This window comes from Caenorhabditis elegans, chromosome I, assembly GCF_000002985.6.
Source record: "Caenorhabditis elegans chromosome I".
NCBI lineage: Eukaryota > Metazoa > Nematoda > Chromadorea > Rhabditida > Rhabditidae > Caenorhabditis > Caenorhabditis elegans.
This window is the reverse complement of record NC_003279.8, coordinates 11,101,230-11,119,908: the sequence shown is the minus strand read 5'-3', so window position 1 is coordinate 11,119,908 and position 18,679 is coordinate 11,101,230. Positions and strand designations below refer to the sequence as shown.

The 18,679-nt window shown below is 38.6% G+C and overlaps 1 protein-coding gene across 1 annotated transcript in view; it reads left to right on the top strand.

The window, feature by feature from the left end:
• hmr-1 (Cadherin-related hmr-1) overlaps window positions 1–18,679 on the top strand; it is a gene marked incomplete at both ends in the record, with an annotated part of 58,910 nt that overhangs the window by 14,759 nt on the left and 25,472 nt on the right. The window contains 11 exons of the mRNA NM_001026479.4: window positions 451–736; window positions 786–1,036; window positions 1,896–2,600; window positions 2,652–2,791; window positions 4,207–4,460; window positions 4,508–4,651; window positions 4,722–5,227; window positions 5,674–5,758; window positions 5,807–5,964; window positions 6,010–6,156; window positions 7,072–7,266. Of these exons, the coding sequence (NP_001021650.1) occupies window positions 451–736; window positions 786–1,036; window positions 1,896–2,600; window positions 2,652–2,791; window positions 4,207–4,460; window positions 4,508–4,651; window positions 4,722–5,227; window positions 5,674–5,758; window positions 5,807–5,964; window positions 6,010–6,156; window positions 7,072–7,266 (2,871 nt within the window). The remainder of the gene's footprint in view (window positions 1–450; window positions 737–785; window positions 1,037–1,895; window positions 2,601–2,651; window positions 2,792–4,206; window positions 4,461–4,507; window positions 4,652–4,721; window positions 5,228–5,673; window positions 5,759–5,806; window positions 5,965–6,009; window positions 6,157–7,071; window positions 7,267–18,679) is intronic.

The window sequence follows — 18,679 nt, the reverse complement described above, 5'->3', positions numbered from 1 at the left end:
GGCAATTTGACGAAAAATGAAATTTCCGGCAAATCGGCAAAGCGGCAATTTGACGAAAAGTGAAATTTTCGGCAAATCGGCAAACCAGCAATTTGCCGAAAATTGAAATTTTCGGCAAATCGGCAAAGCGGCAATTTGACGAAAATTGAAATTTTCGGCAAATCGGCAAAGCGGCAATTTGCCCAATATTGAAATTTTCGGCAAATCGAAAAACCGGCAATTTGCCGAAAATTGAATTTTTCGGCAAATCGGCAAACCAGCAGTTTGTCAAAAAGTGAAATTTCCGGCAAACGGTAAATCGGCAATTTGCCAAAGTTAGAAATTGCCGGCAAATCGACAAACCGGTAATTTGCCGAAAATTGAATTTTTCGGAAAATCGGCAAAAACAGGCAATATGCCGAATTGAATATCAATCATCTCATAACATATACTTCAATTCAAAAAATTCAGGCCCGTGACGCCGACCGCGACGAGGTGACCTACTCATTTATGGATAAAAACGGCCGATCTACGCAAAAAATGAACCTATTCTCAATCGACGAGCACACTGGCTTGGTTAAGCTGAGACATGGAGTTTCAGCAGCCGATTTGGCTGAAGCTGAGAACCCGATTAATCTGACTGTAATTGTGCAGGATGATGGGAGTTGTTGTGTGTACCCATCGAAGACACATACCTCGTATGCCACGTTGCTAATTGGAATAGAGGATGTTAATAATAATAAGCCAGAGTTTCCAGGTGCCTCAGTTTTCAACTTTCAATTTTTCATCAAAATTTACCTATTCAGACTGCGCCAAGTACTCCGATATTGCGAAAATCATGGAGGGAACCTATAAAACCGATCCTCCAACTATTGTAAAGGTTGAAGCGACTGATGATGATTCTTCGGCCAATGGGGATATTGTATATTCACTATATTATACACAGTCTGAAAGCCGAAAAGCTTTCGTGATTGATAGACAGACCGGAGTACTAACACCTTCTCCACATGTTGTTTTTGATAGGGAGACACGGCCCAGGGAGGATGTTACTGTTAAGGTGGGTACAAAATATAAACTACAAACTACAATAGGTGTACAAACTGTGCAACTTTCTAGTAGGATTTAAAGCTACACATTTTTAGGTTTAGGCATAACAAATCGAGCTATAATTTGATTATTTAAAAAAAGTTGGAAAAGTACTTCATATTCAATGTATTCGATAGCACAACCACTACATTGTAGTTTGTAGTCTGTAGGCACAAGCCACTATCTTAAACCAATAACGTTATTACCTAAAAGGGTTTAAAATATAAATTGCCATTGGGGGTTAACTGTTGGAATTCTAGTTTGTAGTGTGCAGAGTGTAGCGTGTAGGCTTTAACTTGTAGCTTGTAGTTTGTAGTTTGTAGTTTGTTTGCAACAACGTGCAAGCAATAAAAGTTTCTTTTTTTAAATCGCTATCTCGAAATTTATCAAAACTTCTGACTTTGCAAATTGAAGTTTGTAATTGTGTGCAGAGTGTAGTGTGTAGGCTTTAGTTTGTAGTTTGTAGTTTTTAGTTTTTAGTTTGTAGTTTGTAGTTTGTAGTTTATAGTTTATAGTTGGTAGTTGAAACTTTCAGTCTGTAGTTTTGAGATTTATCATAACAAATAGCATTCAAACTTAATTAATATGAAATAAGAATGCATATGGTTTTGTGACGTGAGCCATGTTTTGTAGTTTGTATTTTGTAGTCTAGTTTGTAGTCTCAGTATATTGAATAGACTACAAAACAACAGTGGAAGAAAAATTGCGCTCAAAATTCTGTTTAAAACTTGCTTACCAAATCAATAAATGTTAGTCAAACTTGTATTCTCGATTCTCACTTTTTTTTGTTGATAGTTTAATGTTGAAATCAATGATTTCCAATTTTCCAGGCAACTGATCGTGGTGACCGCCCACTTATTGGCTTCTGTCAGTTCTCTGTGGAAGTCGTCGACATCAATGATAACTCCCCACAATTCGAACGACCTTCCTATGAAACATCAGTGTCCAGATTTGAAGCTGTAGGGACATCTGTGATCACTGTATTTGCATTTGATAACGACGCAGCTCACAATGCTGAAATCACATATTCCCTGGAAATCGATACAACTGCTGGAGAAGAACATCAGAATGATCTGGACTTTTTCGAGTTGGTGAACAGAAGATCCGGGGAGATCACATTGATCAAGCCGATTCCTATGAAGACTCAAAAGTTTATATTTAACGTGATAGCCGATGATAATGGCATCCCAGAAGCCTTACAGTCCAGTGCTCAAGTCACATTGAATGTGCTAGACAAACAACAAAAGGCGCCAAAATGGCAGACATCCCCGGACTGCAAGCCAGGGATTACTGTAGACGAGAACGTGGAGTTGAATAAAGTGATCTTGAGATGCCGCGCGGTTTCTTCTGGAGACTCCAGGAATAGTGATGTCATCTACAAGTTGACAGCTTCTGGGGGTCCTGGGAATAAGGCAGAGTCCAAGTTCCGGCAATTTAATAAATTTGAAAATGGGAATGAGTGGGTCGAAGTGGTGATTATGGAGGGTCTGGATTATGAGCAAGTCAACAATTACACCCTGACACTCACGGCTACGGTAGGGGTGCCTACGATCCAGGAAAAAAATGTGTGTGTGTTTGATTTTCAGGACATGACATCCCGGGTGGCTTCTACGAAGACATTTGTGGTAGAGGTTCGGGATGTGAACGATGTGGTGCCTCAATTCACGGTCGACCTGTTCACAGGGACAATTGATGAGGAAATGACGCCGAATGAGCATTTGGAGAAGTGGGTTTCGGATTTTAAAGGTGGAGTAGCGTCAGTGGGGAAATTGCTTTAAAACACGTATCATGATAAAAAAAAATTCAGAAAAAATTTCTAAATTTTATATGATTTTTTGAAAATTGAAAAAATCTCAGCTTTTGCCTAATTCCTATTTGAATTACCGCCAATTGGATTTGTTCGATGGAGCGCGCTTGCACGTTTTTAAATTTATTTATTTTATTTATTGTTATTTTCCACCGATGTTTAATGTTTTCGGTGTATTTTTGCTTGAATTTTAGAGAAAAAGTCAAAATAAATGCAAATTTTCGATTAAAAACACGCTGACAGGCGCAAAAATGAAAAAGTAACGCTTTTAAACGATTTCGAACCTGAATTAATTAATTTCACTGATTTACGCCTGTAAGCGTGCTTTTTGATCGAAAATTTGCATTTATTTTGACTTTTTCTCTAATATTCAAGCAAAAATACACCGAAAACATTAAAAATCGGTGGAAAATAACAATAAATAAAATAAATAAATTTAAAAACGTGCAAGCGCGCTCCATCGAACAAATCCAATTGGCGGTAATTCAAATAGGAATTAGGCAAAAACTGAGATTTTTTCAATTTTCAAAAAACCATATAAAATTTAGAAATTTTTTTTGAATTTTTTTACAATGATGTTTGGTCATTGTGGTACCATAGGCATGTTTTAAAGCAATTTCCCCACTGACGCTACTTCACCTTTAATGTAGTTATAAGCCAAAAGTCAGAAAATTTGAATATCCCGCCAATATATTCTCACTGAAAATTTTAATTTCCCTCCATACATTTCTTAAAAAATTTGAATTTACCGTCAAAAAATTTCTCACTATCAGGAAATTTGAATTTCCTGCCAAAATGGTTCAGCAAAAATTCAAATTTCCCTCCAATGTTTTTTTCTCAGAAAGTTTGAATTCCCCCCAAAAAAGTTTCTTTAAAAATTTGAATTTTACGCTGAAAAATTTTCTCAAAAAATTTTTCTCAGGAAATTCGAATTTCCCGGCACAAAATTTTCCTCAGAAAATTTTATTATCCCGGCAAAAGATTTTCTGAAAAAATTTAAATTCCACGCCTAAATATTTTCGAAGGGTCTCACCACGAAGGGGGGGGGGGGGTGCGGACCCCGCCCACAATTTTTTAGTGAAGTTTAGTGTGACGTCACAGACCACAAAGACTACATAAGATACAAACTATGGTGTATTCTTATGGGGCTATTCAAGTAGTGTGGCAACATGTATTTAAATACATTTATGACGTCACAACTCATACATGTTTTTTAAAATGTATTTTAATACAGTTGTGACGTTATTTTTCTACACTTTTTAATTTTCTGACACTACTTGAAAGCCCCATAATAGTAATGATAGTCACATCCTCAACGTTTCCTGAAATTCCAGAACAAACGGAAAACCCATCGTCACTGTGAAAGCAATCGACACAGACTCCGATGGTCCACAAAACGAAGTACACTACCGAATTGTAGGCGAAGCGAATGGCGAAGAAACGAAACATTTTCGAATCGACGAGCTCACCGGCGAAATATTCCCCAATGAAAAGTTTGACCGCGAAAAGATCGACATGTACATTTTGACGGTGGAGGCCAGTGATCGTTCCGTCTCAGCACTGCCAGGAGCAAATGGGCCGAATAAGGGTTTGACTGGAAGTTAGGCTTCTGACTACAAATTATAATATTTTCAGACAATGTGAAGGTGCAAATAGTTATCAATGATGTTAATGACAATGCTCCATCGTTTGAGGAGCAAAAGTATATCGGAAGGGTTAAGGAATCGGAGGGAGAGGGTCATGATGTTATCACTATCAAGGCACATGATTTGGATAAACGTAAGTAGTACAAGGCTTTGTAGTTTGTAGTCAACTAGATGATAAAAGACTCATACAGTTATAATTCCAGATTCCAACCTCCGCTATCACCTCATCGGAGCCGGTGGTGGACGGATCCCCTTCGGCGTCCGAACAGATTCCGGTACCATATTCGTCAAGGAACCCTTAGACTTTGAAGCTTCCGATCAATACCACCTAGTCCTTATCGCCTCTGATGGACGCCACAACGCTACCACCAATGTCTACATTCACATCGAGGATGTTAATGACAATGCTCCACAGTTCGAGCAGCAAAAGTACGCGACTACAGTCATCGAGGAGGACGTGGATATTCCGAAGGTTCTGTTCAATGTTCACGCGACGGATGCTGATCAGGATGAGAAGAGCAGTAGGATAGTGTACAGGCTTGAAGGGCAGGGAGCTGATGAAGTGTTTCGAATTGGAAAGTATTCGGGGACAATTGAGTTGGTCAAGGCGTTGGATAGAGATCCTCCGGCAGGAGTTCCGTCATGGAATTTTGTGGTTCAGGCGATTGATGATGATGGGAATGGATTGGTGGGATATGCAGATGTGCAGGTAAGGAAACCACAAAAAAAACGAGATTTGGGTCATAAACTGGGGGACGGCTACGAAATTTGGCACATAGTATTGTTCGCAATGTACCAACTATCTTACCCTAGTAAATAGTCACTATGATTTAAGACATTTGATTGTAAAAACTATAGAAAAACTATAGCAATGAATAGAAATATTACCGCGTAAAACTTCTTGGGAACTTGTAAAAACGTGAAGGGATTTATTTTTTCGGCAATTCAGAAATTTACATTTTGGATATAACACACGTGGTATTCATTACTTTAGGTAAGTTCATCAAATTTTTTGTGCCAGCTAAGCCGGCCTGGAATACCTACTTTTTGGCCTAGATCTAGGTCGCGTTTAAGGCATTGTGAAAACTATCGAAATATTGCATTAATTGTTTGAATTTCCGAGAAAGCCGCATAGATCGTACTACTTTCTTCCAGGTGAATGTCCGAGATATCAATGACAACTCCCCGATATTCCCTGAACGACTTTTCGGATATATTGAGGAGAATCGGGAGCCAATTCGTAAGACCTCTTTTCACTTCAAGCCTCCTTAGACCTATAATAATTCAGATTCCGACGGTGTCTACTTCATGGACGTGCAGGCCCGAGACTTTGACGATCCGACGACAGAAAACGCGAATATCGAATATGGAATTGTGAGGAATAAGCTGATTAATGGAGAGTCGGTATTCCGAATCGATCAGAACACCGGAAAGATCTTCGCAATGGTAGGAAAAACTTACATTTTTTGTTGATACTAGATAAATTTTCAGCGTTCCCTGGATCGGGAGATCAGTTCCGAGAGGGAGTTCATCATCGAAGTTCGGGCAAATGATAGAGGTGTCCCATCGCGGGAGGGTTTTGCAAATGTGACAATTAAGGTTACGGATATGAATGATAATGCACCATTCTTTGAGAAAGTGAGTATGATTTGGTGAGGCTAGAAGGGAAGGTGTAGTTTGTAGTAAGGCCAGAACCAGAGCTGGCAAATTGGTAAATTGCCGGAATTAAAAATTTCCGGCAAATCGACAAATCAACAAATTGCCGGGTTTGAAATTTCCGGCAGCTCGGCAAATGGGCAAACTACCGGCTTTCAAATTTCCGGCAAATCGGCAAATCAACAAATTGACGGGTTTGAAATTTCCGGCAGCTCGGCAAATGGGCAAACTACCGGGTTTGAAATTTCCGGCAAAACGGCAAATCGCCAAGTTACCTGGTTTGAAGTTTTCGAAAAATCGGTAAATCGGTAAAATGCCGGAAATTTTCAATTTCGGCAAATTGCCGATTTGCCGGAAATTTTTAATTCTGGCAAATTGCTCATTTGCTCGAAAATTTCATTTTCGGCAAATTGTCGGTTTGCCGACTTGCCGGAAATTTTCATTTGTAGCAAATTGCCGATTTGCCGGAAATTTTCATTTTCTGCAAATTGCCGATTTGGTGTTTGCCGGATATTTTCAGAAAAAAATGTGCAAAACCACAATTTGACAAAAATGGCAAGTGCCGTTTTTCCGGCAAATTCGGCAAATCGGCAATTTGCCAGTCTGTCAATTTGCCGGAAATTTCGGTTCCGGTAATTTGCCAATTTGCCGGAAAAAAATCGTTTGCCACCCCTGGCTTGTAGTGTCTCGGACATCAAAGTATCAAAGTAAAGTAAGTATTGGCAGCCACTAAAACTAACTACAATCCGGCACAAAATTTAAACAAAAATTTTGTAGTTTGTAGTCTAGACATCTACTAACTTTGTAGTTTGTAGTCTATGCATCTATCAACTTTGTAGTTTGTAGCCTAGCTCAAAAAGCTTGTAGCCCCGCACTCTTTATGTAAATTTCTTCCAGACCCGCTACGAAGGCTCCGTGGAAGAAACTGCTCCAATCGGAGCAGCTGTAATGAGCTTCTCAGCTTTTGATGCGGACGAGGAGGCGAAGGATAATGTGTTCACTTATCAATTATCCGAAGAATCTGATTATTTCTATGTGACCACTGATAAGGACTCAAAGCAGTCGTCTGTTGGAGTTTTGAGGGTTAAGCAGGTATGTTTTTTTTTTTAATGTTTTTTTTTGTAAAAAGAAAAATATTAGATTTTTTGTCATATTTATTGCCTGGTTGCAATTTTAAAAAATTCAATTTTTACACCAAAATTGCACCAATTTGAGAAAAAAAATAGTTTAAAAAAATTTTTTTTTTGGCAACTGGGTAATAAGTATAAAGTTCTAAAGTTGGAATTGACTAATATGGCGTTTGTTTTTTTACTCTGGTAAGTTGCAATTTTTCTCCGATTTATTACTAATCGTTCTAGTTTTCTGCACTTTTTTTTATCCCCCCCATCATTATTTTCTTATTCCTCCTCCTCCACCACTTCTACCACTTCGTCATTCAAGGTCTTTTTGGACAGCTGGCTGCTGGGGGTCCTAATTGTTCTTCATCATATTCAAAACTACAGTAATAAATCATCATGTGTGTGGAGCATTACCATATTCGTTTAGGCTCAGCCTACAAACTATGCGAATTTTAGGGTCTTGTCGCGGATTTGACCTTTCTTTTCGATTATCCAAAGTTTTGTTTTAGGTTGTTGTGAAAAATCCGAAAGAAAATCAGATTTTTTTCCGGATTTTTCGGTTTTTTTTTTGTAGAAAGTAGTGAAATTTTTCGATTTTTCCATAAAAATTATACTTTTTTTTCTAGAATTATTCTCCAAATGCTGGAAGTTCCCCATAACTTTTCTAGTTTTTCCCCCACTAAAGTTTACACATTTAGAAGTTTTCTTCCAAAATAAACAATTTTCTCCAACTACTTTAGAAAGCCTAAGCCTATGCCTAAGCCCACATGGTGTCAGAATGCCCCATTTCGTTGTGATCTACAAAAAAATGCGGGAACTTAGACGCAGAGTTCTCAACTTATTTCGCATGGTTAAGAACGTGCTGACTCCACATTTTTTGGGGAACAAATTCCCGCATTTTTTGTAGATCAAGCCGTTATGGGACAACTTGACACTACGTGTAAGCCCAAGCCTAAGCTTTATCCTAAGCCTAAGTCCAAGCTTAAGCTTAAGCCTAATCCGAAAAACTCAAAAAAAAAGAATAAAAAAGTGGTCCCCAACATTGGGGGAATATCCACTTGAAAAAGAAGGAAAATGTGAAGTTTTTGGAGGCGCACAGCCATAAAAAACTCTAATTATCCGCTCCTTTCCCCCCCCCCCCCCAATTTTCTTAGTTTTTCTGCTAGTTTCTCAACAGACAGTCACTTTTACAACTTTTTGCTCAGAAATGTTCTGCTGATTCACTTTTACAACTCGGCAGATGCTCCGGCTCATCACTATTTCATCACAAATATTTAGTAGGAGGTTATAAATCATTCGGAAATTTGTAAAGAATCAAAAAAAGTGAGAGTATTCGCGGAGAACAACTGTCGTGATGTCGACTCATCGGCTCTCAAAGTTTGTTGGTCCAACTGGATTTTTTCCATGTTTCTTGATCACGTTTTTCCGATTCCAATAGCTTTTCTGCGAATTTTCAGGTGAATTTTAGGAAATTTTTCATGTAAAGTTGTCAAAGACTCATTTTTCTACTAGTTTTGCGAATTTATGCACGAATTTAACATTTTTTGAAAAGAAATTCGATAAAATTCACCGAAAAATTCGTAAAATCACCGAAAATCCATTAAAACAAATATTTGTTTCTCACTGAAATCTGTTTCTGTGCATTTTGACGTGAGGGTGTTTGCGTACTGGGCGCCACACCCGACGAGCAAACCATTTAAATTTTATTCGTTTTTTCGCATTTTTCTTCATTTCTTTCGATTTTTGTAGGTTTTTCAGTAGTTTTTTTGGATTTTCGAGTGAAAAATTGAATTTTTAATCAATAATTTAGTAGTAACCGCAGTTTTGCCTGATAAAATCGCCTCAAATCCGCTCAGTTTGACTTTTCCGGCGGAAATTTGAATTTCTCTTCGGTTTTTAAGCTTTTTTGTGTTTTATCAATACTTTTTACTGCTAATTTTCCCATTTTTCTCGAGTTTTCTCATTTAAAAACCAAAAATACTCGAATTTCACGCCGAAAACCTTGATTTCTGATCATTTTCCCCCGAAAAAACCCCAAAAAACGTTCTCACGATTATAAAAAAAGCGTTTTCTTCGAATTCTCACCACGATCATCATGAATCATTCATTTGTCAACCCGTTCCGGCCCCTTTTAGAAGATCTCCGTTTTAGTTGTTTTGGCGGCGTCTCTCACTCGGCGGAGGCTGATTTCATCTCGAAAAGCGATTCGGATCTCAATGTATGAATTGGAAGACGTTACCATTCTCTCCGTGGCGGGCGGGGGTGTCTTCTACCCGATTTTCATTCAATTCTCGACAATTGGATCCGTCAGCGACCCTTTTATCGTCATTTTATCGACTGGAAAATTACTACTTGTTAGGAGAGATTTTCACTTATTCTCCCGGGTGAAAGATTTCACTTTGATCACCCAGATTCCTGGAATTCTCCTCGAATTACTGTTTCTCCAGGTTTTCTAGACGTTTTGAAGATTTTTTTTGTCAAAAAATCAGTGAAAAATGCCATTTTCCATTTCGTTCGCTTGAAGTTCCCCAGTGGTGCCAGGCTGTCCCATTACGGTTTGATCTACAAAAAATGCGGGAAATTTTTTGCATGCGAAACATGCGAAATCAGTTGAGAACTCTCCCGCATTTTTGTAGATCTACGTAGATCAAGCTGAAATTAGACACTGAGATCCACGAAATTCGTTCAAATGGAGCTTTCAGCTGTAATTTGAATTTTCTCGTTTTCCGCCCTTTTTCCGTTCAAATTTCGCCTATTTTCCAGAAAAATACTCGAAAATTCGAGTTTTTCACTCCAAAAGACACGTTGCGCAGTTTTGAATAGTTGTCAAATTGCCCAGGAGCGAAATTTTGCGATTTTCGCGCCAAAAATACGAAAAACATATTTATTCATCTGGAAAACTAATATTAAAACACAAAACTTTCAAAAATCGTACTTTGTCGTGGCGAGACCGTATTTTTTGGCGAAAAATCGCAAAACTTCACGTATATTAAAGCTTTGAAAATTCGAGCCAGTGGTGAATTTTTTAATAAATCCGGGATTTTCCGAAAAATCGACATTTTTGATGTTTTTCCATTGAAATTGCTCAGCTTCTTGCAAATTCGACAATTGCTTCACTTTTGAAATGCGGCAAACGAACGATTTTTTTCCGGCAAATCGGCAAATTTCCGGAAAATTGGCAAACCGACAAATTGCCGATTTTGCCGGAAAAACGGCAGTTTTGCACTTTTTTTTTTGAAATTTTCAGAATTTCAATTTTAATCGGCAAAACTGTACGCCTCATATGAATGTTGCTGCATCTATTTTGAAAAGTAAGCATGTTCTATGAAAATGCCAAAAGAATTCGGCAATTTGCCGAAAATCAAAATATTTGGCGAATCGGCAAACCGGCAAGTTACACTCAAAATAATAAAACTGCGTGGCGTGTACTGCAGAAAACCTCATATTTAGGCCCCGCCTTTTTCTCGTCCACTCACGGAGAAAAGGCAAAAATTTGGGGACCAACCAATATCAGGCCGCCGACATCCTACGGGTTCCGCGCGCCGCTATGTTTAACTCGCAGTGGGTGTGGCGAGCTGTCTCCGCCCGCTGCGAGTTGAACATAGCGGCGCGCGGAACCCGTGAGATGTCGGCGGCCTGATATTGGTTGGTCCCCAAATTTTTGCCTTTTCTCCGTGAGTGGACGAGAAAAAGGCGGGGCCTAAATATGAGGTTTTCTGCAGTACACGCCACGCAGTTTTATTATTTTGAGTGTACCAGAGATGAAAATTTCCGGCAATCTGCAAATTTGCCGAACTGCATCTGCCGCCGATGTTTGTAGTCCTCCTAGATTAATGCAAGAAAATCCTCTCAAAAATAGTAGGAGAAAAATCTCAAAAGATTTGTGCCGGAAACTTTGATGATTAATGGTTTTTACACGGCCGGGGTGTGTGTGTGTTGCCGCCGCCCGTCATAGTTGTACTCTCTCCCAGATGAGCCACGGAGCTCAGGACTTCTTCTTCTTCTTCTTACGTCCTTTCACAGAAGAAGAAGAAGAAGTATCCTCTTTTTGCTATGTTTGATGCGATTTTGACGAGCTCCCTAGAGAGAGAGAGGGTGGGAAAGGTTCTCTCTATTCATCCGCGACAAGTGCGCACGCACCACCAATACTACCAGTCATAAAACTTTTTTTCGTCTTGGAGTATAGTTTTTAATTTCGGGTCCTTTTTCGGTTTGATCTACTTTGATCTACAAAAAATGCGGGAATTTTTTGCCCAAAAAATGTGACGTCAGCAAGTTCTTAACCATGCAAAATGAGTTCAGAAAACTGCGTCTCTGCTCCCGCATTTTTTTAGATCAACGTAGATCAAGCCGAAATGAGACACTCTGGCAACACGTGAAGACCCAAAATTTCGAGAGTTTTCCAGTTTTTGCAAAAAAAATTCATGTGGATTTTGACCCAAAACTGGTAGTTTTAGTCGATTTTCAAGCTTTTTCTCGAAAAGTCTCACAGCTGGACACTATATATTCCATAACTGGGCGCCGTTCTACTGCCTCCAGCTTCGGTTCTCTTTCTCGGATAAGCCAGTTTTGTCCAGTGAAATAGATTAGAGATGCGAACCGATTATTATGACCTCCCCCATTTGGCAGGGGCTGCTAATTGAAAAGTGGAGAGAAAAGCGATAACTATGCGATGATGATGATGATCATCATCATATAATCCATATAATGATTATTGTTAGTGTTATCACTCCCAGATTTGTGTCACTTTTGCGCGAGATTTTCGCCGTTTTCCATGTCTGCTGAGTTTTCAATCCTCAATACCAGACAATTTTTTTGTCCACAGATTCGGAAATTTACCGATTTACCGGAAATTTCAAGTCCGGCAATTTGCCGATTTGCCGGAAATTTTCCACTCCGGCAACGTGCCGGTTTGCCGGAAATTTTCCATTCCGGCAATTTGTCAGAAATTTTTAATTCCGACAATTTGCCGATTTGCAGGAAATTTTCAATTCCGGCAATTTTCCGATTTGACGGAAATTTCAAGTCCAACAATTTTCCGATTTGCCAAAAATTATCAATTCCGGCACTGTGTCGAAGTGCCGATTTGCCGGAAAAATTGAAATTTCGGGGCTTTAAACACCTGAAATCTGTGTTTTTTTTTTCGAGTTTCAACCCAGAATTTCTTGTCGATTTCGAGGTTTTTCGGGGGGAAAAATGCCCCTTCTGATATTTTTAATTTGGACATTTTTCCCAAAAAACCTCGAATTCAACAAGGAATTCTGGTTTTACACCCGAAAAAAGCCCAGAAATTCAGAAAAAAACTCGTTTTCCCCCCTACTTTCTGCAGTGAATAAATCCGATTTCCAAGAAAGCTTCCAATTTCTGCCACAAAAACTTTGTAAAACAAGAGGCAAAGTAATCGTAAATCTCTCTTTCCATTTACGAGCGAGCGCAAGATGATCCGCTTCTTGAGCTGTTTCCTCACTGTCGGGGCCACCGCCCGTAAAGAAACTTGATACTTGGAAATACGGTGCAACAACAGACGGACGAAATAGCAAGAAAAGAAAGGAAAAAAAATGGATTGAATAAAAAGAAACAATCACTTCTTTTTTATGTCGATTCTGCTCTCTATTAGCGTGTTCTTTCGGGGGCTCTCGGCGGTAGATCACTGGAGAAAAAACGGGCAAAATATCTGGATTTTTGCCCGATTTCTACGTCAGTGAGCCGCTTGTTTGAGCATTCGGGCTGGAGATTTGGGGGAATTTCAAAAATAATTCGGCCAAATTTACGATTCAAAGCTTCGTCCTAAAAGTGTGAAATTTTGGGGAAAAAAATCCAGAAATTCACTTTTTTTAAAGCTGAAATTCAATTCTGCGTAAATCCACGTGGAATTCATGTTAGTTTTCTTTCATGGAAAAAATTCCTGGAGAAAATTTCCGTTCGGGTGATATCTCAGTTCCGAGAAACCTGAAAATGGGAATATTCCGCTAGAATATCTGAATATTCTTGAATTTCGAAATTTTCAGCCTAAAACAACCTGAAAATGAGCCATTTTCAGCCTGAGAAACCTGAAAACTACGTCAAAAAATTATGAAATTTTGTGACTTCACGTGGTGGCAAGCTGTCCCTTTACGCTTTGACCTACAAAAAATGCGGGAATTTTTCGCCCAAAAAAATGTGACGTCATCACGTTCTTAGCCTAGCGAAATCAGTTGAGATCTCTGCGCGTCTCAACTCCCGCAGTTTTTGGTAGATCTACGTAGATCAAACCAAAATGGGTCACTCTGACGACACCACGTGTGACTTTCAGCCTGAAAAAGCAGGAAGTTTAAGTCTTTCAGCGTGAAAAGCCCGGGAAATTTAGATCTTTCAGCTTAAAAAGCTTGAAAAGAAGAAATTCGGGTTTCGAATTTTGAAATGTAGGTATTTCCGAATGGGAACTGCATTGAAAAATCTGGAAAACTTTCTGAAAACTTTCCAAGAAAGCTTGCGAGAAATTCCAAGAGACCTGAAAATCTGAAATGTCCAGCTTTAAGTCTCGGAAAATTGGCCATTTTCAGCCGGAGCAAATCCCGGCTCCTAGTTTGGAATTTTGATATTAACAAGTGGAAACAAAAAAATTCTTCGAAAAATCTGGAAACCTTTCCAAGAAAGCTTGCTACCAGAAATTCCAGGAATTTCGTATTTTCCCAAGATCTGATAAGGTTCTTTCGTCACCTTCGGCGTGTCAGAAGCAGCAAAAAGGGTTTCCAAGTCATTTAATTGAGTGATTTACGAGGTGATTCCGCACACATTGGTCGAGAAAATATGTGTGTGTGTGCGGAGGTCTCATTGATGACCCCCGCACCCATCACTTTTTATTGTCTTCTCGTTCACACCTACCCTTTCGACCTACCAGCCGGCTTTTTTTTGAATTGTTGCCACCCAGACTGTCCTTTTGGAGGTCCAAGGACCCGGTAGCACATGAAAATTGCCGTTTTTTGTGGCTGTTGTTCTGCCTCCTCCTCTCCGTCTTTTTTTTTGGGTAGAGGTATGTAATTAAAAGGCGGTATGGTGGTGTTCGGTGGTATTCCGAGGGTCGTTTTTTTGTCTTTTTGAATAAAGAAGCGTATAAGCCCCCCTTCTCCCGAACCAACTGGTTTTTGAAGATTTGGAGGAGGCCAGGCAGCAGCACGAGAATGGAGAAGAATAGGAAAATTGGCTGCATAGACTCTCAAGTAGGTACAGACAATTTTTATTGTTTTGGCCTGTGAGCTTCTTGTAGTGATTTTCTTCCCGGTAAAATTGCGAAAAAAACTGCATTTTTTGGGCAATTTTGCGGAAAAAATCTGGAAAATTGGCTTCAATTTTCAGTTTTCTGAGAAAAAAATGCTAAAAATTAGCGAAAAATTCTCTAAAACCCTGTAATGCATGGTGCATTCGCTAGATTTTCTAGGCTTTGCTCTGATTTAAAGGCTTTTATGTTTTTTTTTTCAGAGCTCCGGCTAGCAACATTCTGGAAAAAAGCAAACTTTTGGAGAAATTTCTCGAAAATTTGGCGTTTTAGTCGTTCTTGAAAGGCGTTGGAGCGTTTTTGTTCCGAAGAAAAATGTTGAAATTGGATAAATTGCCGATATGTCGGAAATATTCAATTCCGGCAATTTGCCGATATGCCGGAAATATTCAATTCCGGCAATTTGCCGATTTGCCGGAAATTTCAAATTCCGGCATATTGCAGATTTGCCGGAAAATTTCCATTCTGGCGATTTGTCGATTTGTCGGAAAATTTCCATTCTGGCAATTCACCGATTTGCACGTGGAGTCAGAAAGTCCCATTTCGTTTTGATCTTCGAAAAATGCGGGAAAAGAGACGCAGACAACTCATCTCGTTTCGCATGGTTAAGAGCGGGCTGACGTCACAATTTTTATGGAAAAATATTCCCGCATTTTTCGTAGATCAAACCGCAATGAGACAGCCTGACACCACGTGCGATTTGCCGGAAATTTTCAATTCCGGCATATTTCCGCTTTGCCGGAAAATTTTTTTCTCAAATTTTACACTAGAAGCTTCCGATTTTGATATATTTTTTTCGCGATTTTTTAGCTAAAAATATGATTTTAGCATCTGAAAAGGTCGAATTTTTGCCAAATTTCCAATTTTCCCATTCCTTTCAAAGTTGAACGTTCCTCCCTGAAGTTGTTAATGAACTACAACAACGAAATTAGGCGCAGTTAGTTGAGGCCGACGGGTTGTTGTGGGGTGAGACTAATTACAAATTGTTGCAAAATGATTCAATTTGTGTGTTCTCCTCCTGACCTAGTTTACGTTCTATTACAGCCATGAGGTGATGATGGGAGAATAGGCATTTTTTGCCACTGGAGATTTCTATCTAACACACACACTAATAGAGGTGTTAGATTGGCAATCTAGAAGTTGGATGATTGTTTTACCTGGCTTTCTAGATTTGCCGGCTTGATTAGACAAGTTGTTCTGGGCGGCAGAACTTTGGCTATTTCCTATGACAAACGCTCGAAATTTGCTGTTTTATTTTTGCGGAAATTCTCATAAAAATTGAGAAAAATGGAATAAAATTGAATAATTTTCGATTTCTCCGAAGATTCGAGAAAGGCAACTCAAATAGGGTCTCGAAGCGATTTTCCGGCAAATCGACATATTGCCGGAATTGAATTTTTCTGCAATTTGCCGGAATTGAATTTTTCGGCACTTTGCCGAGTTTCAAAATGTTCGGCAAACCGGCAATTTGCCAAAATTCAAATTTTCCTGCAAACCGACAATTTGCCGAAATTCAAACTTTCTGGAAAACCGGCACTCTCCGCCGAAAATGACAATTTCCGGCAAATCGGCAAACTGGCGAAGATGAAAATTTCAGGCGAATCGGCAAATTGTCGGAATTGAAATTTTCCGGCAAACCAGCAATTTGCCGAAAATGAAAATTTCCAGAAAACCGGCAAACCGGCAATTTGCCGAAATTCAAAATTTCCGGCAATCCGGCAATTTTCCGCACCGCAATTGCCACATTAATTCAGTCGTTAAAAAATTTTGAAAAATTGTAAAATTCTACAAATGTTTTAAAATATTTTTTTTTAATATTTTAAAATTTTAAAAAGAAAAATCCCCAGCTGCTGTACCTTTAACCAGTTGTTACATATAACTGTAAGTACATAATACCGTGCATATATCCTCCTAAAAACTTTATTCATTCAAAGTGCAATAATGTTTGGCAATTAGGTGTCTTCCTCCATCCGCATACATCACATCATTTTACAAGTAGTAGCCACTCCTCTCAGTTCTTCCTCGAAGAAAAAAAAACTGGGCGCCGGGGAGGGTACTACTGGTCATTCGCGGCTTCTCCTCAGTTGATGCTGAAGGCTGTCATGTCAACATTGACTGTGTTTGTGTGTATTTATTCGATTCGCGCAGAGGTTCACACTCGATGGTTTCGCTCGTTTTTTTTTGCTCCGGCCACTCTGTGGGCTTTTTTTTGTCCCCAATTCGCTATGATGAAGAGCTCCTCCTCGTTGAACCCCAAAGGCTGGAGGTCTTGAAGAGCCCACAGCCTTTTCAAGGACAATGACCAGATTTTTTGGTGTTGAGGAAGAGATGAAGGCTTTTGTGTTCGATCTCTAGTACCTCTTGCCTAGCAGTGTTTTTTTTTGAATAGAACGGTATTATAGATGCCACGTCATGAAGCGGCTATTGCTTTGCTATGACATTGAATTGGCAAATCGGCAAATTGCCGGAATTGAAATTTTCCGGCAAATCGGCAAATTGCCGAAAATGATTCTTGAAAGAATTATAGTCTTCATTCGGAATTTTCAATTTTTCCAAACTTTTTTTTTGGAATTGAATTACCTTCCATACTTTCAAAAGAAAAATTCTGGTTTTCGAAATTTGAATTTTTTTTCCAAAATTTTCTGGAATTGTTGGAAAATTAACAGAAAGTTTCTAGAGACAATCACAAAAAAAGGAATTTATTTCATTTCTCGATTTTCATAACAATTTCGTGAATCCAATGTAGAATAGTATTTGAACAATTTCCTGATAAATTAGTTCAAAACTTTATGGGGTTATTCATTTAATATTGCGATATGTATTGAAAACCAATTTATGACGTCACAATATGTACATGTGATGACGTCATAATGTGTGATTTCAATATATCAACATGTCGCGATATTACATGAATAACCTCATTTGGTTTTGAACTAATTTATCAGGAAATTCTCCAAATATTATTCTACATTGGATTCACGAAATTGTTATGAAAATCTAGAAAAAAAAAAGAATTCTCTTTTTCGATAAAATTGTAGTTTTTTTTTCGAGATTTTCCCTAAAAATCCGGAAAAGCCATAATTGTTTCCAAAAAACTCAAAATAGTTTCTGCTCATTTGAAAAAATTCCAGTGGTCGGTGGCAATTGCCGGTTTGCCAATTTGCCGGAAATTTCAATTCCGGCAATTTGCCGGCTTGCCGAAAAAATCTGAACCTTCCCGAACTGCCACTCGGCACATCGATAATTAATTAGTGATGTCATCTCCTCTTTGCCTTGTTTTTTTCGTTTCCGAAGATCTGATTAGGTGTGAAATGTATTCACACTTTGGGAATTTTTATCTGAAAATCTTTGAAAAAATTAGGGGCTCCAGTGCAGATTATTGCGATTTTTTCCATCTTCACGTGGTGTCAGGCTATCCCATTATGGTTTGATCTACAAAAAATGCGGGAATTTTCGCCCAGGAAAATGTGACGTCAGCACTTTGCCAAATCAGTTGAGAACTGTGCGTCTGAACTCCCGCATTTTTTGTAGATCTACGTAGATCAAACCGAAATGGGACACTCTGACCAAGGGTGTCATTTTTCGATTTTTTCGATTTCTCGATGTTTTTCGATTCTCTGGAAAATCGAAAAATCGAAAAAAATGTTCTGGAAATTAACCATAAAATATGATTTTTTATCAAATTTTATTTATATTGATAAGAAAAAACATTAAAAATTCTTCTAAAAAGAAGAATAATGGCCAAAATATTGAGCTAATTTTTGAAAAATCGAATTTTTTTTTTCGAAAATACGAAATTTTTCGATTTTCTTGACTCTGACGCCAGTTTTGAAAAGGAAACTGGAAGTTTTGGTGGAAAATGTTCGTGTTCCAGTGGAAAATTGAGCTTTTTTTTTTTGAGATTTATCACTTCTCTGCACTTCTGAACACCCCTTTAAACCATGGAAGCTTTGTGGCAACAAAACATGTTTTTTTTGACTAAAAACTATATAAAAAGAGCACATTGAATCGATAAGAGCCATCATTTTGTACGTATGAGTCATATAAAAACTGTTTCCTGCGGCCGCTGATAGGTATCAGTGATATGAATAAATGTCTGTTTGTTTGTTCAAGTGGCCTTTCCTCCACCCAC